Source organism: Accipiter gentilis, chromosome 8 (genome assembly GCF_929443795.1).
Source record: "Accipiter gentilis chromosome 8, bAccGen1.1, whole genome shotgun sequence".
Taxonomy (NCBI): Eukaryota; Metazoa; Chordata; class Aves; order Accipitriformes; family Accipitridae; genus Astur; species Astur gentilis.
The window spans coordinates 2,651,394-2,670,435 of record NC_064887.1 but is presented as its reverse complement, the minus strand read 5'-3'; the positions used below and the strand labels follow the sequence as shown (position 1 = coordinate 2,670,435).

Below are 19,042 nucleotides of genomic sequence, written 5' to 3'. Positions count from 1 at the left end.
TATCTTTAACAAGAAGTATTAAAAAGTACCTAAAGAAGGTTTTGTTCTCTGTATTGCTACAGAGTCGTTTCTGTTTGTTCTGGTACCAAGGATTACCCATTGACCCGCCCCTCCACCGTTTAATACTTCACCATGCTGCACAGGACCCTGCTTTCGGAACCATTTCTGAAGATATCCAAAGCCCAGCATTTCTGGAAGATCTTCCAAAGCAAAACAGTCAATTAACAGGCAAACTCTCAATAAAGTATAATATTTTATTCAAATAAAATGTAAGTTTTCTTTACCTTCTTCGACTTTTATGCAAAGGGGTACATTTAAAACGAGCGGACTCCACTTCAGCAGGACGCTGCGCTGTACATGCATCCGTCTGTCAGTCCCTGGGGCACAGAGAAACAGCGGTGCAGGGCCCCGTGAAGCTCAGATGGCTGCCATCCTTCAGTTATCACAGTACTGTACCTTTACAAGAGACAGCATCAGCACTGTGATAACTGAGCCAGGGCAGCCTGTCAGTCATTGCGGCCCCTCCGCAACACTGCCGAAACCAGCAGGCACATCCTCTGTCTCCTCATCCTGTACGCGTCTCAGAAACCCTGCATCACCCCCAACAGACGCCCAGTTGCCAGACGAAAGGCTGAAGAGCATTTAACAGAGGTGGCTTTGCATCTGAGGTTTCAGTCCAGAAAATTACCCAGATAATTAGTGCTATCTTAATGACCACAGTGGCTTCTGCAATGCAGCTCAAAGCGTTTTGTAGTAGCAGCCTCTTCCAGACAAATCCAGCAATGGTGGATTTAATGAAGAAAGAAAGGGTAAGTAACCACTCTACAGCTATCACTAGAGGGAATGGGGGCACCCCTCTCTCCCCCTTAAATTCACTGGAGCCGGACAGCAGCATTTGGTTTATGCTACTTGAGTATTGAATGTCATGAACCAGACAGACAGCAGGTACGATGGCAGAGAGCCAGCTAAGTTTACGTTGCCACGCCACTTGCGAGAGACGAGGAGCAGAATCATTAACAGTGCGAGTACGAGGGTAGCACCACACCGTGACCACGCTGCATACTGCACTGAGCCTGCCAGGCTTTCGCCAGTGGAGCAGGCTGGCAGGCGGTGGAATTTTACAGCACTGCGAACACATTCAGCTGGGCTTAAACGACGTTTGTCATACGCGCTTCTGGAGCCGGCATGGCAGATGCCTACCGATGGCTTTGACGGGAGCAGCGCCCAACGCCAGGCAGCCAGCTGCGTTCTCCAGGGACTGCAGCTGGAGGAAGCAGAAGAGGGGCCTAAAGGCTCGAGCTGCTTCAAGTATCCAGCTGGCATTTTTAGGTCATAGGATCCAAGTACACAATTTTGAGGTAAACAATTCCACTGCAAACTAGTTAAATTACAAGCTTACATCAACCTATCTTTTAAACACACACCCTTTTTTTTTTTTTCTTCCCTAAAAGCAGGCATTGCTGAAAAGATCACGGAACTATTTCTACACACACACCCCCTTTGGTTAAGAGAATCAAATACATTGAGTTCTGAAATGAGTTTAAAAAACACAACAGTTTCACATAGTAAAAGTCAATGTGTTACTAAGTTTTTACAAAAAGTTCATTTATGATGTTGGACCTCACCAGTACAAGTTGATCTCATGTTTCTACCAGGAGGAAGCAGAAACTCCGAAGGTGGCATAACACTCCAAATAACTTACCTGGAAAAGAGCATGTCTTGAGATGTTATGGAGACTGTTTTTAAAAGAGAAATACGTAACGCTCAGCTGGATCCAGCTATCAAAATGGTGTCTTACAAGTTTTTAACTCAAGAGGGCAATGGAGAGACAAATACGAAATATCTGAGGAGAAGCACGCAGAGGAAAAAAATATTTGTACATTTTAAAACAAACTACAAACATACATTACATAAAAAGGGGACAGTCAACAGATTACGCAATACTGATGCAAAAACCACACAGATGACTTAAACATATAACCTAAAACTCACAGATTTACCACCATTTGTAGATTAATCATTAAAGAATCCACTGTTGCTAGAAAAACCACAACAAAAAAACTTGGAAAAAATATTAATAAATTCTGTGCATACCATAGTGACTTTTGAAAGGAAGGAAGCTGCACAACTCATGAACCATTTGCTCTCACTTTGGGGTGCTTTTACACCACCATTACTATTCCAGTAGAAAAATTCTACTGATTTCAGTAGAATGGCATAAATGTAGGATTGGGTATCCTACATCTCACAAACTGAAGCGATGAGAGAGGAATCGCTGTTTTATAGTTCAAGTACGCCTTGACCGCTGTTTCGGGATTTCACTCCGTGCTCCAGCAGTCACTATTACGCTATCTAACAGGAGAAGATACATGACTGCAAAGGTGAACAATTCCTCCCCAACACCCTCTGGCACAAAGACTGTTTTGAGTTACACACATATTCTACGGGCTGATGCCATCTTCTCTAGAGAGGATCCAGCCCTTACTTCAATACAAATATGGTTTGTTTCCTTGCGCCTGACAGGCAGATGCCAATTTTTGCTTTGCTTCAGACTACAGATACACAGAGCTGATACGAAAAGCCTAAGTGGGTTCCCCATTATTAGCTGAAGAACCCCCTTTTTAAGCACAACCCGCATTAGTTTTGGAGTCTAGTACACATTTTTGTTCTTGTTATTGCCAAGGCATCGCCATATGCCTTTTAAAAGCCCTCTAGTTTCCAGCGTTTGCCGCCAGTTCCCGCTTTTGAAAGCCTTGTAAGTTCATCTGGCTGGTTTTTAAACTCCAGTTCCACCTCCCGCCCCGTTGGGGCTGGCGATTCCACGTATTTTTTTTTGCCTTGTTTCGCATGAACCGAAATTCCTCTAGCATCACACTGACGGAATTACTGATGTGCCCTGACCACAACCCGCAAGTCTTACGACTCCCCACCCCTACGCACAGGTCAAGTGTCTTCCAAGTACTACACGCCACTCTCGCCCTGCCTCTGCAGAAGCTCACGAGGCACGCAGGTGGCAAACCCGATTTCCACGTTGACTAGCGCTATTTCCAAGCGCGCCAAAAGAAAAAAACAAAAATAAATAATGGCCTGTAGAAGTCTGAAGAAGAAAGAAAAAACAAACAGCACGTTACAACGGTCCGGCGAGCGATTGCGGGGCTTCGATGACGGGGACGGAGGCTGCGTTTGAGGAGGAGGAAGGCTGTGAGAAGTGAGGGTCCCCCCCGGGCCGCCACAGCCGCTCCTTCCCAACTTTCCTTCGACGGCTCTTTCTCCCCCCCCACCTCCGCCACAAGCCACGTTACCTGAAACCAGGGGGACACACACACACACACACAAGCAGGCGGCAACCTTGGCAACACAACCGCGGCATGGGATGGGATGGGATGGGAAGGGAAACCACCGCCGGCGAACTCTTCTCACACAGCCCTCCCCTCTCATCCCCACCGCGGCCGACGGGGGCCCCCACCTCACCCACACCCACACCCCCCACGACCCCTCCTCGCCCCACTCGCCATCCTCCGTCCATCCAGAACGCTGGAAACCCCTCAGGAAAAGAGGGTCGGCAGCGGCGTTAGCCCCGCTCCTCCCGCCGCCTCAGCGGGGCCTGCCCGCGTAAACACCGCCGCCCGGAAAATAATAGTGCGCAACGGCGAGGGAGGGAGAAGCGAGGGGGGGGGGGGGGGTGGAAACGCCGCGCCCCGCCACCAACCACCACCCCCGCACCGCGGACCTTCTCCCCGCTTCTCCCCTCACCGGTCAGGAGGCGACGCGGGACCGGAGCGAGTCGGGTCGTGGCCGGACCCACCTGAGGGTGAGGCGGTGGGAGGAGGGTGATGGTGGTGAGGGGGTGGGGGTGGGGGTGAAGGGAGGTGGGGGGGGGGGGGGGGGGGGGGGGGAAAGCCGGGGCGGGCGGCATGACGCAGCACGGGCTGGCGGCGTGAGGGCCGCCATCTTGGTGTGTTTATGGCAGCGCCCGCGCGGCCATGTGACGGGCGGCTTCCGGGGGCGGGAGCGGTTGGGCGGGGGGAATACACGCCGCGCGTGGCGTGAGGGACGTGCACGCGCACCCCCCCCCCCGCCCCCCGCTAATAACGCGATTCTGAGGAGATGTGTGTGTTTGGGGGGGGGGGCGCTTACACCCCCCCCCCCCGTGGGTTCGCAGTCCGGGTGCGTCCCGTGGGGGTCTGGCGCCCACCGGGGTGTTCGGCTGAGGGGGGGGTGGGGAGAGCTGCCCCCCCCCCCACACACACACACACGCACACACACACCGCCGTGAGTGGCGTGACGCATGCACACACGCGTGTACGCAAGCACACGCATGCACAGGGCGGTTAGGGCAGCGCCAGGAGTGGTCTTCCCACCCACACCCCCCCCACACACACACACACCCGGGCCACACCGCGCCGTTGTCACCAGCTTGGAGCAGCCCGGGAGCGGGGGGGGGGGGGGGGGGGGTTCGCAAGGGGGGTGTGCGGGTGCAGGCGGTGCGTTTGCGGGGTGTATGTTTGCGGGGTGTATGTTTGTGGGGTGTGTATTTGCAGGGCGTGTGTTTGCAAGCCGTGTGTTTGCAAGGTGTGCGTTTGCGGGGTGTATGTTTGTGGGCTGTGCGTTTGCGGGGTGTATGTTTGCAGGGTGTATGTTTGCAGGCTGTGTATTTGCAGGGTGTATGTTTGCAAGCCGTGCGTTGGCAAGGTGTGCATTTGCAGGGTGTATATTTGCGGGGTGTATGTTTGCGGGCTGTGCGTTTGCAAGGTGTGCGTTTGTGGGGTGTATGTTTGGAGGCTGTGCGTTTGCAAGGTGTGCATTTGCGGGGTGTATGTTTGCGGGCTGTGTGTTTGCAGGGTGTATGTTTGCAAGGTGTGCGTTTGCGGGGTGTATGTTTGTGGGCTGTGCATTTGCAAGGTGTGCGTTTGCGGGGTGTATGTTTGCGGGGTGTATGTTTGCGGGCTGTGCATTTGCGGGATGTATGTTTGCAAGGTGTGCATTTGCAGGCTGTGCATTTGCGGGATGTATGTTTGCAGGGTGTATGTTTGCAGGCTGTGTATTTGCAGGGCGTATGTTTGCAAGCCGTGTGTTTGCAAGGTGTGCATTTGCAGGGTGTATGTTTGTGGGCTGTGCATTTGCGGGGTGTATGTTTGCAAGGTGTGCGTTTGCGGGGTGTATGTTTGCAGGGTGTATGTTTGCAGGCTGTGTATTTGCAGGGTGTATGTTTGCAGGCTGTGCGTCTGCAAGGCGTGCATTTGCGGGGTGTATGTTTGCGTGCTGTGCATTTGCAGGGTGTATGTTTGCAAGGTGTGTGTTTGCGGGGTGTATGTTTGTGGGCTGTGCGTTTGCAAGGTGTGCGTTTGCGGGGTGTATGTTTGTGGGCTGTGCGTTTGCAAGGTGTGCATTTGCGGGATGTATGTTTGCAGGGTGTATGTTTGCAGGCTGTGTATTTGCAGGGCGTATGTTTGCAAACCGTGTGTTGGCAAGGTGTGCATTTGCGGGGTGTATATTTGCGGGGTGTATGTTTGCGGGCTGTGCGTTTGCAAGGTGTGCGTTTGCGGGGTGTATGTTTGCAGGGTGTATGTTTGCAGGCTGTGTATTTGCAGGGCGTATGTTTGCAAACCGTGTGTTGGCAAGGTGTGCATTTGCGGGGTGTATATTTGCGGGGTGTATGTTTGCGGGCTGTGCGTTTGCAAGGTGTGCATTTGTGGGGTGTATGTTTGCGGGATGTATGTTTGCAGGGTGTATGTTTGCAGGGTGTGCATTTGCGGGATGTATGTTTGCAAGGTGTGCATTTGCAGGCTGTGCATTTGCGGGATGTATGTTTGCAGGGTGTATGTTTGCGAGCTGTGCATTTGCGGGATGTATGTTTGCAAGGTGTGCATTTGCAGGCTGTGCATTTGTGGGATGTATGTTTGCAGGGTGTATGTTTGCAGGCTGTGTATTTGCAGGGTGTATGTTTGCAAGCCGTGCGTTGGCAAGGTGTGCATTTGCAGGGTGTATATTTGCGGGGTGTATGTTTGCGGGCTGTGCGTTTGCAAGCCGTGCGTTTGCAGGGTGTATGTTTGGAGGCTGTGCGTTTGCAAGGTGTGCATTTGCGGGGTGTATGTTTGCGGGCTGTGTGTTTGCAGGGTGTATGTTTGCAAGGTGTGCGTTTGCGGGGTGTATGTTTGTGGGCTGTGCATTTGCAAGGTGTGCGTTTGCGGGGTGTATGTTTGCGGGGTGTATGTTTGCGGGCTGTGCATTTGCGGGATGTATGTTTGCAAGGTGTGCATTTGCAGGCTGTGCATTTGCGGGATGTATGTTTGCAGGGTGTATGTTTGCAGGCTGTGTATTTGCAGGGCGTATGTTTGCAAGCCGTGTGTTTGCAAGGTGTGCATTTGCAGGGTGTATGTTTGTGGGCTGTGCATTTGCGGGGTGTATGTTTGCAAGGTGTGCGTTTGCGGGGTGTATGTTTGCAGGGTGTATGTTTGCAGGCTGTGTATTTGCAGGGTGTATGTTTGCAGGCTGTGCGTCTGCAAGGCGTGCATTTGCGGGGTGTATGTTTGCGTGCTGTGCATTTGCAGGGTGTATGTTTGCAAGGTGTGTGTTTGCGGGGTGTATGTTTGTGGGCTGTGCGTTTGCAAGGTGTGCGTTTGCGGGGTGTATGTTTGTGGGCTGTGCGTTTGCAAGGTGTGCATTTGCGGGATGTATGTTTGCAGGGTGTATGTTTGCAGGCTGTGTATTTGCAGGGCGTATGTTTGTAAACCGTGTGTTGGCAAGGTGTGCATTTGCGGGGTGTATATTTGCGGGGTGTATGTTTGCGGGCTGTGCGTTTGCAAGGTGTGCGTTTGCGGGGTGTATGTTTGCAGGGTGTATGTTTGCAGGCTGTGTATTTGCAGGGCGTATGTTTGCAAACCGTGTGTTGGCAAGGTGTGCATTTGCGGGGTGTATATTTGCGGGGTGTATGTTTGCGGGCTGTGCGTTTGCAAGGTGTGCATTTGTGGGGTGTATGTTTGCGGGATGTATGTTTGCAGGGTGTATGTTTGCAGGGTGTGCATTTGCGGGATGTATGTTTGCAAGGTGTGCATTTGCAGGCTGTGCATTTGCGGGATGTATGTTTGCAGGGTGTATGTTTGCGAGCTGTGCATTTGCGGGATGTATGTTTGCAAGGTGTGCATTTGCAGGCTGTGCATTTGTGGGATGTATGTTTGCAGGGTGTATGTTTGCAGGCTGTGTATTTGCAGGGTGTATGTTTGCAAGCCGTGCGTTGGCAAGGTGTGCATTTGCAGGGTGTATATTTGCGGGGTGTATGTTTGCGGGCTGTGCGTTTGCAAGGTGTGCGTTTGCAGGGTGTATGTTTGGAGGCTGTGCGTTTGCAAGGCTGTGCATTCGCTGCTCCTGCGTTTCCAGCTTCGGCCGCAAACCCCCCTACCCTCCCCATCACGACCACCCTGCCCCTCTGCGGCCACAACCACGGGCTCTCGGGGCCAGCCACCCCCGCAGCTCCCCCCCCCCCCCAAAAAAAAAAAAAAAAAAAACCCCAAAAAATAAATCCGGCGGTCCGTCGGGCCGAGGCCTCCGGGACTACAAGTCCCAGGGTGCCGCTGCCCGAAGGAGGGGTCGGGGGGGCGGTGCAGCCCGCCGGTCTCCCCCCGCCCTGCTGATGTGTACGGGCCGCCGCGGAGGCTGGATGCGGGGGGAGCGGCACGGCTCGGCACGGCGTGGGGGTGCGTGGGGAGGAGGAGGAGGAAGGGGAGGGGGGGTCGAGCCGGTTTGACGCCTTGTCCTGCCCCCCCCCCCCCCCGTAGGGAACTGGGTCGGGCATCGATCGCCGGTGATGGCGTCCAAGCTGTTGCGGGCGGTGGTGCTGGGACCCCCCGGTTCGGGTAAAGGGACGATGTGCGAAAAGATCGCCCGGAGTTTTGGGCTCCAGCACCTCTCCAGCGGCCAATTCCTACGGGAGAGCCTCGGTGGCGGTGAGTGTCCGTGGGGCTGGGGGGGGACGGGGACACCGGGGGTCTCCAGCGCCGGGCATCTTCCATAGGGATGAGATAGCGACGGGATGGGATGGGGGAACACCCCCTCCCCTGCCGCGGGTACAGCGCGGGTGGTTTTCTTTCCGTGGAGGTTGGCACAGCTCATTCATCGCCTTCTCCCTCCAGCCGGAGCTCCCGGAGGTGCCCCCGTTAATAAAAAGTGGGGTCCGATGCCGCGGGGAGCCGCGGGTGCGTAATAGTTTCATCCCTACGCCGGGTTGGGTACGGCTCCGGAGAAGCGGGTCCGAATAACCCACCCGTTCGTCCGCCGATGGTTAACGGCAGCGTCCGGAGACGCAGGTTGCGCGTTATTAATAACTTCATCCTGCCTCAGGTGGCCGTACAGGAATGGGGTAAAAACTGCAAAGCGGTGGACGGCAGATGGTTGAAACGCCGGTGCACGCTGTGCCTGCGCGACACCCACGGGGCGAGGCGTGGAGTGGGAACGTGCGTCGGTCCAGCGGGGAAACCCCCGCTGGGAAAATCACTGCGGCTCTCTGCGACTGCCCGTCCCGTGTTTGACGACCGGGTCCAAAGCCCTTGGGAGAACTGATGGTCTGTGCTGTGTTCGCGTCCCGGGCAGGGCTGTCGGCTGGTGAGATGCTCCCCGGCCCCGGCGAGGCTCGGGAGCGGGCGCGCTGCACCCCGGCTTGCGCTCGGGTTCCTCTGCAGCTGGCATTAGGCAATCCCAGCGTATTTCTTTTTCCAACAGTTACTTCTCTGCTCTGCTAATGTGTGAAAGACCGACCGGGAGGGGAAGCTGACTCACCGGGCAGAGGAACGGTAAAACGGCATCGATAGAAAACAAGCCGAGAGAACCCAGAAGTGTTTTCCCTTTTTAGAAGGGTAACATAACAAGGGAGGAAAAAAAAGGGAGGGTAAAGTTTTGGAGAGCTGTGTGCTCCAGCAAGGGTGTTGCACGCAGCCCTGCGCTGGTCACTCATTTAAAAATATCCAGATTTCCTTTTATAAATAAAAGGACAATAATATTTCCTTTGGAGGGAGGCTCAAAATTAGGAAAAACCCCATGACTGCTTTGGCTGAAGGACAAAAGGCCTGGGTGAAAAGCAAGCAGAGGTGCAGCGTGCGGGAGCGGGGCAGTACGGCGAGATTGCGTACCCACCCGGGAACTTGCACGATCGAGCTCTAAATGAGTGTCTTTCCCGAACTTTATATTTCAGTTCATACTCCTGCTGTAGAGCTTCTCTGGGGACACTGGAGAAGGAAGAAGGGGCTGTGAACGGAGTTAGCGGAAGGTGTTTTACTAAAGCGCACTGCCTAAATTCAGTTTCCCGAAGGAAACAACGCTGAGAAACGCGGGTAGGATTTCTCAGAAGTAAATCGGCCTTAGTTTGGTACGGCTGGCATGGCGTTCAGATCCCACCTTGGACTCAGCCTCTGGTTACAGCTCTCAGTAAGCTGCAGCTATTTGCTATTTTTTTTTGCTGTTTGCTTTGGACAAGCTGTTACATGACTGCTGTGGTGTGCCAGCTCTGGGGGAAACTAGGTGGAAGTAGACTCTCCTCCCGAGTTTATCATCTGCGCCACTGGCTTTGCATTTTAGGGGAGCTGGGGCCCTTCGATACAGACGGAATCATTACAGAATCATCATCCCAAAGGGACCCGCCAGTCCGGTGTTTTTAGAGTAATCTCAGTCTGAGGGCAGCAGGCAGGCGTCGATGCAAGGGGGGATTTTCCTGCTTGCTCTTGCAAGACACGAAGTAGCCGTGGCTGCGGGGTTCGGGCTCGGGCGGCACGGAGGTCTCCAGCCACCGGAGGAAGCCGGAGCCGCCCGGCACGGAAAGCGTGCCCGGCTCGCTGCCGGTGTCGGCACTCTCGGGGAACCAGGACTTCACTTTGCAGCCGAGCGAAGCGGCTGACTGCACGGCTGCCGCTGAAGTGCTTGAAGTTTTGCTACAGCAACCCTGCGAGTACATCCGCTACCACGCGTTTTTCTGTTAATTAGCGTCTTGCTTAGTGAGTGGCTGCTCTGCTGTAGCAAAGGGCCTTTTTAAGATCTTGGAGAACTTAGAAACTCTGGTTTTGGTGCTAGGCAGGGGTGCTGGAGGGTGATGAGCGATTTCCTTGTCCAGTACTTGCCCCGCTACCCAGGTGGTCTTGGCAGCTCTGGTGTTGGCAGAGTCCTGGGGTCTTAGCAGGACTCAGCAGTTAATTTGAAATGCAACTTAATTTCTTTTCAAAGTGGCTTTGGCTGAGGGTCTGCATCACCTGAGAGACATGTGGGTCTTGCGTCTGTCCCACTGCTCCCTTTAATGTGCTTCGTTGGAGGCAGAAGTGGCTCCTGTCCCCTCCTCGTGACGGATTTCATTTGTTAGCGTCGACCAAAGCGAGCGCAACAGAATGCCAAGGGGGTTGCGCGCTGGGCATGGCCGAGCCCCGCGGTCTTTCTCCCCTCCGGCCTGTCAAAGCTGAACCCAGGAGATGCAACCCACCAGCCCTTTGGTTTTGCATAGGGTCGGTGCTATACTTTTAGGCGCGGGAGCAGGAGCAACGCTCTGGCTGCGGTGGTTTCCCCCAGCAGATGGACCCCGCTGTCCATCCAGCCAGTGGGTCGTGGCCCAAATCTGGGGCCGCACCAGGCTCCAGCTCCCCAAAGTGATGTCCTGCCGGCAGGGATGGGGTGGGAGCGAGGGTCCTGGATTCAGCATCTGTGTCGGGAAAGAGGTCCTGGAGTCCCAAAACCGGGATGATGTCTGGCCCCGACCAGCCGGGGTTGTTGCAGCTGGTGCACGGGCGGCTGGGGTCGGTGCCCTATTAACCATCCAGGGTTTCTCCTCTCTGTTAACTCCGGATCACGTTGCTATAGTCTAAATAAATAAAAAAAGAAATCATGTAAAAGGTCACGCCACAGGGCAGAAAGTCTGGGGTTATCTGGCAGGGTCTGGAGGCTGCCAAGTGCCGTGTTTGGGAACAGCCTCTCCTCCAGCCTGTCCTGCCTGGTCCTGGGCGGCTGTTTCGTTGCTCATGGCCTTGGGGGTGGGAGACGTCCCTGGGGGCTGTAACTCAGCGTCGCTTTGATAAGGAGGGACGGCTGCGGATCGGGGTCGCGTGGGGGAAGCCGCGGAGAGCCTGAAATCCCACGCGTTAAAGGGTGGATTAAATTCACGGTCCTTAGATTAATGGGATTAAGCCTGTGAGTCAAGAGGCCGTTTTGCACAGAGCTCGGCACTGCCGACCCAGCTCAGGCAGCACGAGTAGTGGCCAAGGAACCCCTTGCTACCTGGAGTAACTGCAGAGCAACGCACGCAACCCCTCTCTGCACCCAGACGTAGCAATAGGGATTTTAGCGCTTGCAGAGGTGTTGTGCGGTGCAATAGGGGTGAGCCTCAGCTCTGCATGTTGGGGGACCGGGATCTTCCACCCTGCTTGGGAAGGACTGCCCAAACTTTGGCTGCGCTGGGGGGACTTGCACGGAGCAGGTTGGGCTCCCGGGGCTGATGGCTGGTGTGGCTGGGAAGGGGATAGCAAATGTAAAAATCGGAGATAAAGGCCACCTTGAAGAAACCCCGCGGGAGCAGGGCTGCGCTGCAGGGGTGATGCGCTCCAGAGCATCCCTGGTGTCGGGGGTCCGGGGGACCGGGCAGCTCTGCGGGGTCTTTCCTGCAAAATACATGGCAGTTCCTCCTCTGCGAGAGGAGGGTTGGCGGTGGTCCTTTGGAGGAGGGAGAGGCTGGAGGGGCTCCAGTAGCTGTCTGGAAGCAGTCGGCACCCTGTGCTGGAGCATAGACCCCCGTGGTAGCACATTCCCCCCCCATGCTGGTGCATGCCCCCCTATGCCAGTGCCGGTGCATCCCCCCGGCACGCATGGAGGGCACAGAAGAGCAAGCATTCCCGGCAGCAGGAGTTGTCCATCGCGGAGCGACGGAGAGCCATCTGCCCGTATCGGGGGGGCGTGGGAAAACTGCAGCCTCCCTGATGCCGAGCTGTGGGCCTCCGCTGTATTTCCAGACTTCACGACTGCGGCTCGGTGTATTTTTGGTTTGTAGCACCAGGCCTGGCTCCAGAAGCCCCGCCGAGCCGCAGCCGGTCCCTTGGATGGGCAGCCCTCCTCCTCGGAGCGGCAGCGGGACCTTCGGCTGCAGCTCCAGCCTCCGCGGCCGCCGGGCTCTGCCCTGGGAGCATCTCAGCCCTGCCAGCGAGTGCGACCCTGCAAGCCTGTGGCGATGTGCGTGTGAATAAATATTAAAAAATGTAGGTGGATGGGATAATATTTATGCCCTAGCAGGTCTCCGTGCTGGTTGCATAAGACATCATGTATTCTTTCCATCCCCATGTCCTTTGCTTTCCCAAGCAGGAGAGCTGCCAGAAGCGCTGGTGACGTATGGGCAGCGACAAAAAACTTGTCATCGGAAAAAAAAAAAAGGTATTTTCTGCTCGCTGTGCCTGGCAGCCACCGTGGCTCCGAGCAAAGAGCTGCTCACCGGGGTGAGCTGAAATGACTTGATGGAGCGAAGGGAGGGGGACACGCACCCTGTCCCTTGCGGTGACTCAGCCCCGCAGGCCGGTGAGTCAGCGCCTGCTGCCTGCCCTGTTTCGGAGGCAGGTTTCCAACCGGAGAACGTGGCTCGCCTGGCAGCCCTGACCTGTCCGACTTTCCTGCCAGGCATCCTCTGCAGATCCTTTCGGGAGCCTGCGAGGTTTCCTGACCGTGTCCCGGTCGCACACTCATGGGGGGGATCCTTGCAGGCAGCGTCAGGTTCCCCCATTAGATCAGATGAACTCTCTCCAGGAACTGTATATCTCGCAAAAAACCGCTTCTGCAGCTCAGGAATTCAGCCCGCGGCCAGGTGCATGTGCCTGCCCGCTTTGATATCTTGCTGCAGCCCGGAAAACGCAGATTCTGCCTCCAAATGCAGGATCCTGTGGCTTTTTTTAGAGAGGACTCGTGCTTTGGGAGGACTAAAATGTGCTGTCCTCACCAGAAATCTTGCAAAAATTGATGGCAAAATTGTTCGTTTCTCGAGGCAGATGCTATTTCAGCTGCCGCGGGAAGAGAGCAGAAGAGGTGTCGATCGGGTCCTGGTCCAAGAGGAAGAGGCCAGACCTCTTCTGGTGGCAGGATCAGGACTTGTCACACACGGTGGCAAAGAATATTTGCATTCTCCAAATAGTTCCTTTGTGTCTCTGAGTGGCTAAAGGAAAATCCCAGGCAAACCGTCGTGTAAGAAGCAACTGCATTTATTGCATCTCTCCTTGAAGTAACATCTGCTTTACCCCAGCTGCAATAAAAATATAAGCAGAATAAATCCTTATTACGTTGGCTGCTGGCAGCGGCTGCCTGGGTGACACCAGCCTGCTGCGAAGGTGGATCCAGACACAGCATTACCTGTGCAGAAGCCACCGCGGGCTTCTCCTCCAGCACTGCCAGCTCCAGCTGAGTGAGGTGGGGGAGAGCCAGGCAGGAGCCCGGTAAGGTATATTTACCTTACAGTTACACCACAATTACATTCTCAAGGGCTTGATCTTGGAAATAATTTTCTTTTCTGAGCGTATCTTAAGTTGAGGCTCTGAAGTCTTAAAGCCCTTGGGATGGGAAGCCGTCTTCTGCTTTCGGCAGCGATTTAACAAACGCTTTTGAGGTTTGGGTTTCGCGTGAGCTCGCTGGTGATGCCTGGTTACTGCCGTGTTTCGCACGTGAAATCGTGAATTTGCACTCTTCAGATTGTTTATAAATGATGACGCCAGCTTTTCCTGACGATGGTCATACGTGGAAACTTTGTGCCTGTGAGCCAAATGCTGCCAGATTTGTGAGCATCGCTTAAATGCATCATTTGTCCTCAAGGCTTTACCGGAAACTTTTCCGAGGCACCAGAATTTGCAGCTGTGGCTCAGTGCACGTAGGAATAGGCATTATTAACATCCTGTATCTGGCACTGACACTGCTTTAAAGCAGGCAACGAGATGTTGGCCAGATCTGCCGTCCGGGATGGGATGACCCTCCCGCCGTCGGAGGTGTGCAGAGGTTGGCAGCACCCCTTGCAGCCGGTTCGGTGTCTTCGGGACATTTAATATCCGTGCCAGTGTCACCTGTAAGCACACCGGTGCTGTCTCCAAAACCAAAGGAGCTCCGTGCGTAGCGTCCAGCGTGGCAGGGCCGGTGCCGGTGCCTCTCGCTGCCGTCAGCCGGCTGGCAGGGCTCTGAGGGCTTGGCTGGTCCTCGCTGTGTTCCTGCTCTCGGGTATTTCAGGCATTTCCATTTCTACCGCACCAAAAGGACCGTGTGGTCCCCAGCTACCAGGAGCAGCAGCTACAAGCAGAGGGATGCTGCCGAAAAGCTCCTGGATGAGCGATTCGGGAGGACAGGCAGGATTTGAGGGGGAGTGATATTTTTTAAGCTGAAAGGTCATGCTTTTTTTTTTTTTTTTTTTCCTTTCTCTCGAACAGAAGTTGGCGTCTTGGCAAAGCAGTACCTTGAGCGAGGCCTTCTGGTGCCGGACCACGTCATCACGCGCGTGATGATGTCGGAGCTGGAGAAGCGGCGAGAGCAGCCCTGGCTGCTCGATGGTGAGTGCGCTGCCGGTGTCCCCACTGGACGGGAAAATCCCAGCCCCCTTTCAAACTGTTATTTTGCTGCTAATGGTTTGGCAGCACCAGGAGAGAGAGAAAAAACAGACGGTGCTTTTGCTGGTGGTGGGAGGAGAGGCAGGAGCTGACCTGCTGGCAGAGACATCTGCCTGCGGGTGTTTCTTCCCTCTGCCCTAAGCAGCAGCACGTGCGTGTCCAGCTGAGCCCTTGGCATGTGTCCGGGAAAGGCAAAAGCAGGGAAAGGAGATGTGTTTTTCGTAAAGCGGAGCCAACGAGCAGAGCGGGGCTGGAGGCGAGCCAAGAAAAACCTCTTACCACCTCCAAACGTGCGCGAAGGAGCTGCTCATCCCGAGCCCGAAAGCTACCCGAGGTGCTCGTGGAGAAGATGCCGAGAGCAAACCGGCAAGGCAAGCGGTGAGCGGAGCAGCGGAGGGTTCGCTCCTGCAGCCCTCGGCGGTGAAGCTGCACGCCGGCAGCCGTGGTGCATCGCTGCCGGTGGTCTGGGAGCTGGCAAGCGCCGATGGTAGCTCCAGAAACTGTTTCGGGGCTTGGTTAGGGGATGGGGCAGGGCTCGGCAAGGTCGCACTTACCTGCGGTGTTGGGCACAGGCAAGCGTGACATATGGGGACAAGCGGCCGTGGCTGTTGTAGGGAGGTGAAACCCTCCCTTGCCAATCTGCTGAAGCTCTTCGAAAAAGTCGGTGAATATGTAGGTAAGACAGAGCCATTCGATTTATCATGGACTCGGGCTTTTGGAGAGCTCTCAGGCTCGTGGTAGGGAAAATACAAAATAGTTTACAACTAAAATGGACTGGAGGGCTGGTGGAGCCTGGCTTCTTCCCCCCGCACAGTGGCCCCAGAGGAGGGGTGGCTTGTGCTGGGGGTTGGGGTCCAGCTGAGCTCTGGACCCCAGTGGGCACCGGGGATCTGGCGGCATTGGCACTGGGGAGGTCCAGCAGCACTGCCCCGCTGGGCTCGCAGGGTGGATGTTGGAGACCTCAAGTCCTGTAGGTTCAGGCTGCCTTGAAGATGCCCGTGAATCCTCACTATTAACACTTCATTATTCTTAAAACAATGCCACTTAATTCCTCAAGGAACATGGCGATTAACGCATATTCCAGCAACAAGCGCGGCATAAATGACAACATATTTCATTGTATTAAAACTCTGGCCTTTCCACACATTGATGGGGGTTTGCATCGACACGCTCAGATCTGCGTTCTTGCAGCTCAGGATTTTGATTTATCGTGATATGATCCCCCGGCAGCCTGGCCCAGGGACCAGCTCCTGTTTTGTCACGGCTTTGTATCCGAAGGTCCCGCCGAGGGTGCCGCAAGGATGAAGCGATTCTGGCCGTGGGCTGGTAACGAGGATTTCGGGAGCCGCCTGCTTTGTGTCCTGACCTCCGCTTACACCAAGATGTTTGAGGGACAGGCTGCCCCCGAAGCTAAAATCTGAACGCAGGCAGCAGCGATGCTGGCAAGCCTGCGCTGTGACATTCCTCCTCCTAATTTTGGAGGAATTCATCTGCTTGGGGGTGCGAGTGGTGGCTGCCGTCAGAGCCCCGCTCCAGCCGTACTGTGACAAGGAGCGTATTTATTTCAAGTGGTCCATTTGATAACATAAATAACGGACCGACTTTAATTGGTAAGACAGACTAAATGTATTCTTTCTCATGATGGCTGATTCATTCCCCGTGCCGATGTCCTGACAAGCTCTCGGCTAATAATACTCTGCTTGGCAAAAGCCTGGGAGATCTCAGAAGGTTTTATGTATGTAAGAAAAGGTTAAAAAATGAAAAAAGGGTGTTTTCCGCAGAGAAAACTGGAGAGAAGACTGGCTCGGAGTCACCCCTGGTTGCAGTCTGGTGGCAAGAACAGATGCTCCTACCCGCTCGCTGGCTTTTCCGAACAAAAGGCACCACCTGGTACCTTCGGAGGATGGGGATTTCGGAGAGCTGGGTGATGGCTGTACAAACCATTTTATTGCAGTATCTTTGATGTCCTCCATGTGAACCACCAGCGTGTTACTCATCTGTGCATAGCGGTCTTGTTTCCTTCAGGTTTTTCTTTGTAATTCCAGCATTTATGCCCCTTTTGTCGTTGCTTGTGCCCTCTTACTTGCCTCCAGCCCCTGTGCAGGGACACCAGACACGACTTTGCAGGAAAAAATGAGCCCGCGGCAACCCGTGTCTTGTATTTCGGGAGCCGGTGCTGTAGGAGCTATTTTTTATTGTAGCCATATGGTGGATGCCTGCCTTTCACACCACTTGTGCTATAGCGAGGAGCCACGGTGGTTTTGCAGCTCCGGGACTGCGGGGCGGATGGTTTTATCTCCACCACTGCTGCTTTCCTCCCTCTCACGACAGCCCCTTTCTGTTGCGACGCCCGCACAGGTTTCCCTCGGACGCTGGGGCAAGCCGAGGCGCTGGACAGGATCTGCGAGCTGGACCTGGTGATCAGCTTGAACATACCCTTTGAGACGCTGAAGGATCGCCTGAGCGCCCGCTGGGTCCACCCGGCCAGCGGAAGGGTGTACAACATGGACTTCAACCCTCCCCATGTCCAGGTCAGAGCCCACAGCATCGCAGTGGTGGCGGCTGGGAGCAATTCACCAAAGGAAAAGATCAGAGAAGCCTTTCTCTGCGTGAGCTGAGATCGTAAAAAAGCATTGGGGAAGAAATCCCAGGTAGCAAGCACTGAGCGCCGTAGGGCTTTGCCCTCGGGAGCCGGCCTGAAGGAGTTGTGCTACATGTTAATTAGGAAAACGTGATTTACGTTAAATGCCGCCTGAGGATGCTCGACTGACGCGGACTGTCAGTCCATTTGGCGGCGGACGCGTGGCGGGGCGTGGGCGATGGGGCCGGTGGCTGCATCCCCTTGATGGTGTTTGCCTTCCTGCAGGGCATCGACGACCTGACGGGTGAGCCGCTGGTCCAGCGCGAGGACGACAAACCCGAGGCCGTCGCCGCCAGGCTCAGAAAATACAAAGACGCTGCGAAGCCAGTAATAGAGTTGTACAAGTGAGTTGGACCACGCGAATAAATCACGGCGTGCCCCTAAAAAACAGGCACGAGTGCTCTTTCCACCAGCCAGTCCCATGCACCCATCCGACAGCCCGAGGAGCCCCGGCACGGCCCCCAGTAGATTTTGGGGGGCAGATCGCCGTGCTCAGCGGCACAGAGCCCAGCCTTTCATTGCAGCCAAGCCCGGGCCCTTTTTGGAGCGAGGAGGCTGATGTAAAGAAATCCACAGCTCTGGTGCGTCTTGTTGGGCTCCACAAAGGGCTTTGCCGGTGCTGGCGATGGGAGGGATTTTTTGGCTGCGTCAGAAGGCATTTGCAAATCCCTTCTGCTCCCCAGCTCCGCTGCGTGGGCCATGGGAAGCCTATTTGCTTTGCAGAGGTGCTGCCCATCGGCACTATGAAACCCAACCAGTTAAGATTTTTAGCTTTCTTTTGGGTGACTGTCCTGCAGCACAAGACATGGAGAAGCTCCGAGATGCCTCAGACCCTGCCCTGCGCACGCAGGATGGGTCTGCTGTGAGCAAAGACATCTTTCGGGGCTCGTCCCTTCTGTGCTGCTGGTAGTTTGGGAATCCCATTGGGAATAGATTTGGCAGCCCACTGCTGAAAGGGAGCGAGCGCTCGGGAGCGTTTTTAAAAGCAGAAGTGGTCCGTGGGGGACCAAAAGCGCCTTTGCCAGGGAGGGGGGAGAACTGGGGCTCCGAATTTCCCGCTCGTTTAAGCACATGACTAAATCCTGCTGATTTACGTCTGTGCAGTTCTTTAGAGAGCGAGGGGTCTTTAGGGGGACAGGGGTGAGCTGTTCTCCTGGGTAACATCATTATCGTGATTTTCTGGGTTTGGCTCATCCAGTTGCGGGTGCTGCTGGACTCCTCCCAGCGAACACTGCGGACCGGAGCATCCACTGCTCATCCCCTTTATCCCCCTCCTCTCGCTCAAAAAGCCATCGGTGAGCTTCCAGCCCGGCCGGGCTGTCCCTTGCCGACGGCTAACCTGACTGCAGATACCTCTGTCCTCAGGAAAGGCTGGTGCTGACTTCTCCTCCCATCTCTCTTCCAGGAGCAGGGGAATCCTTCATTCCTTCTCGGGGACAGAGACCAACAAGATCTGGCCGTACGTGTACACCCTGCTTTCCAGCAAGATCCCACCCATTCTCTCGGACGAGGAGAACTAAACGGCTTGTGCCAAGGACCAAGAGTTAATTTGATCACGGATTTGGTTTCTCTGCGTGGGGGCTGTGCTCAGATTAGGCGATCGTTTGGTACCTAAAGTCCCTTCCCTGGGTGTACTGGGGGACATCGGTGGATACGCAGTTATAGCCAGTATCAGGGCGAAAAGATCTTTGCTTGTAAGGTCAAGTTTGCTAGAATAAGGGTGGTTTTTTTTTTTTCTCTTTTGAGGCTATAAAGTATTCCTGCCTGTGGCCCAAGTACACGCACAGACCAGTGATGCAAACCTGGGTAATGATCA

At 54.9% G+C, this 19,042-nt stretch overlaps 1 protein-coding gene and 1 long non-coding RNA gene across 4 annotated transcripts; one reads left to right on the top strand and one right to left on the bottom strand.

The window, feature by feature from the left end:
* Nucleotides 1-492: 492 nt before the first annotated feature.
* Nucleotides 493-3,817, bottom strand: LOC126042382 (uncharacterized). Its single transcript, XR_007507120.1, has 2 exons — nt 3,754-3,817; nt 493-1,702 (listed from the first exon to the last, which is right to left on the bottom strand). It is a non-coding gene; the product is annotated as an uncharacterized LOC126042382 (long non-coding RNA).
* AK4 (adenylate kinase 4) lies at nt 3,719-18,767 on the top strand. 3 transcript variants are annotated; one of them, XM_049809428.1, is made up of 6 exons: nt 3,719-3,811; nt 7,776-7,943; nt 14,409-14,528; nt 16,944-17,116; nt 17,452-17,570; nt 18,632-18,767. In XM_049809428.1, exons 2-6 carry the CDS (start codon nt 7,805-7,807, stop codon nt 18,744-18,746), a joined length of 666 nt encoding a protein of 221 aa, XP_049665385.1. In that variant the 5' UTR covers nt 3,719-3,811; nt 7,776-7,804; the 3' UTR covers nt 18,747-18,767. The 3 variants fall into 3 exon arrangements, with proteins under 3 accessions (XP_049665385.1, XP_049665384.1, XP_049665383.1); XM_049809427.1 differs by lacking the exon at nt 3,719-3,811 and adding an exon at nt 4,758-4,902; XM_049809426.1 differs by lacking the exon at nt 3,719-3,811 and adding an exon at nt 6,149-6,177.
* Nucleotides 18,768-19,042: the final 275 nt, after the last annotated feature.

Coding starts and splice junctions, on each gene's coding strand:
- AK4 (XM_049809428.1), top strand. CDS start 7,805: ATGGCGTCCAAGCTGTTGCGGGCGGTGGTGCTGGGACCCCCCGGTTCG. Junction 17,117..17,451: donor TCAACCCTCCCCATGTCCAG/GTCAGAGCCCAC, acceptor GCCTTCCTGCAG/GGCATCGACGACCTGACGGG. Junction 17,571..18,631: donor CCAGTAATAGAGTTGTACAA/GTGAGTTGGACC, acceptor TCTCTCTTCCAG/GAGCAGGGGAATCCTTCATT.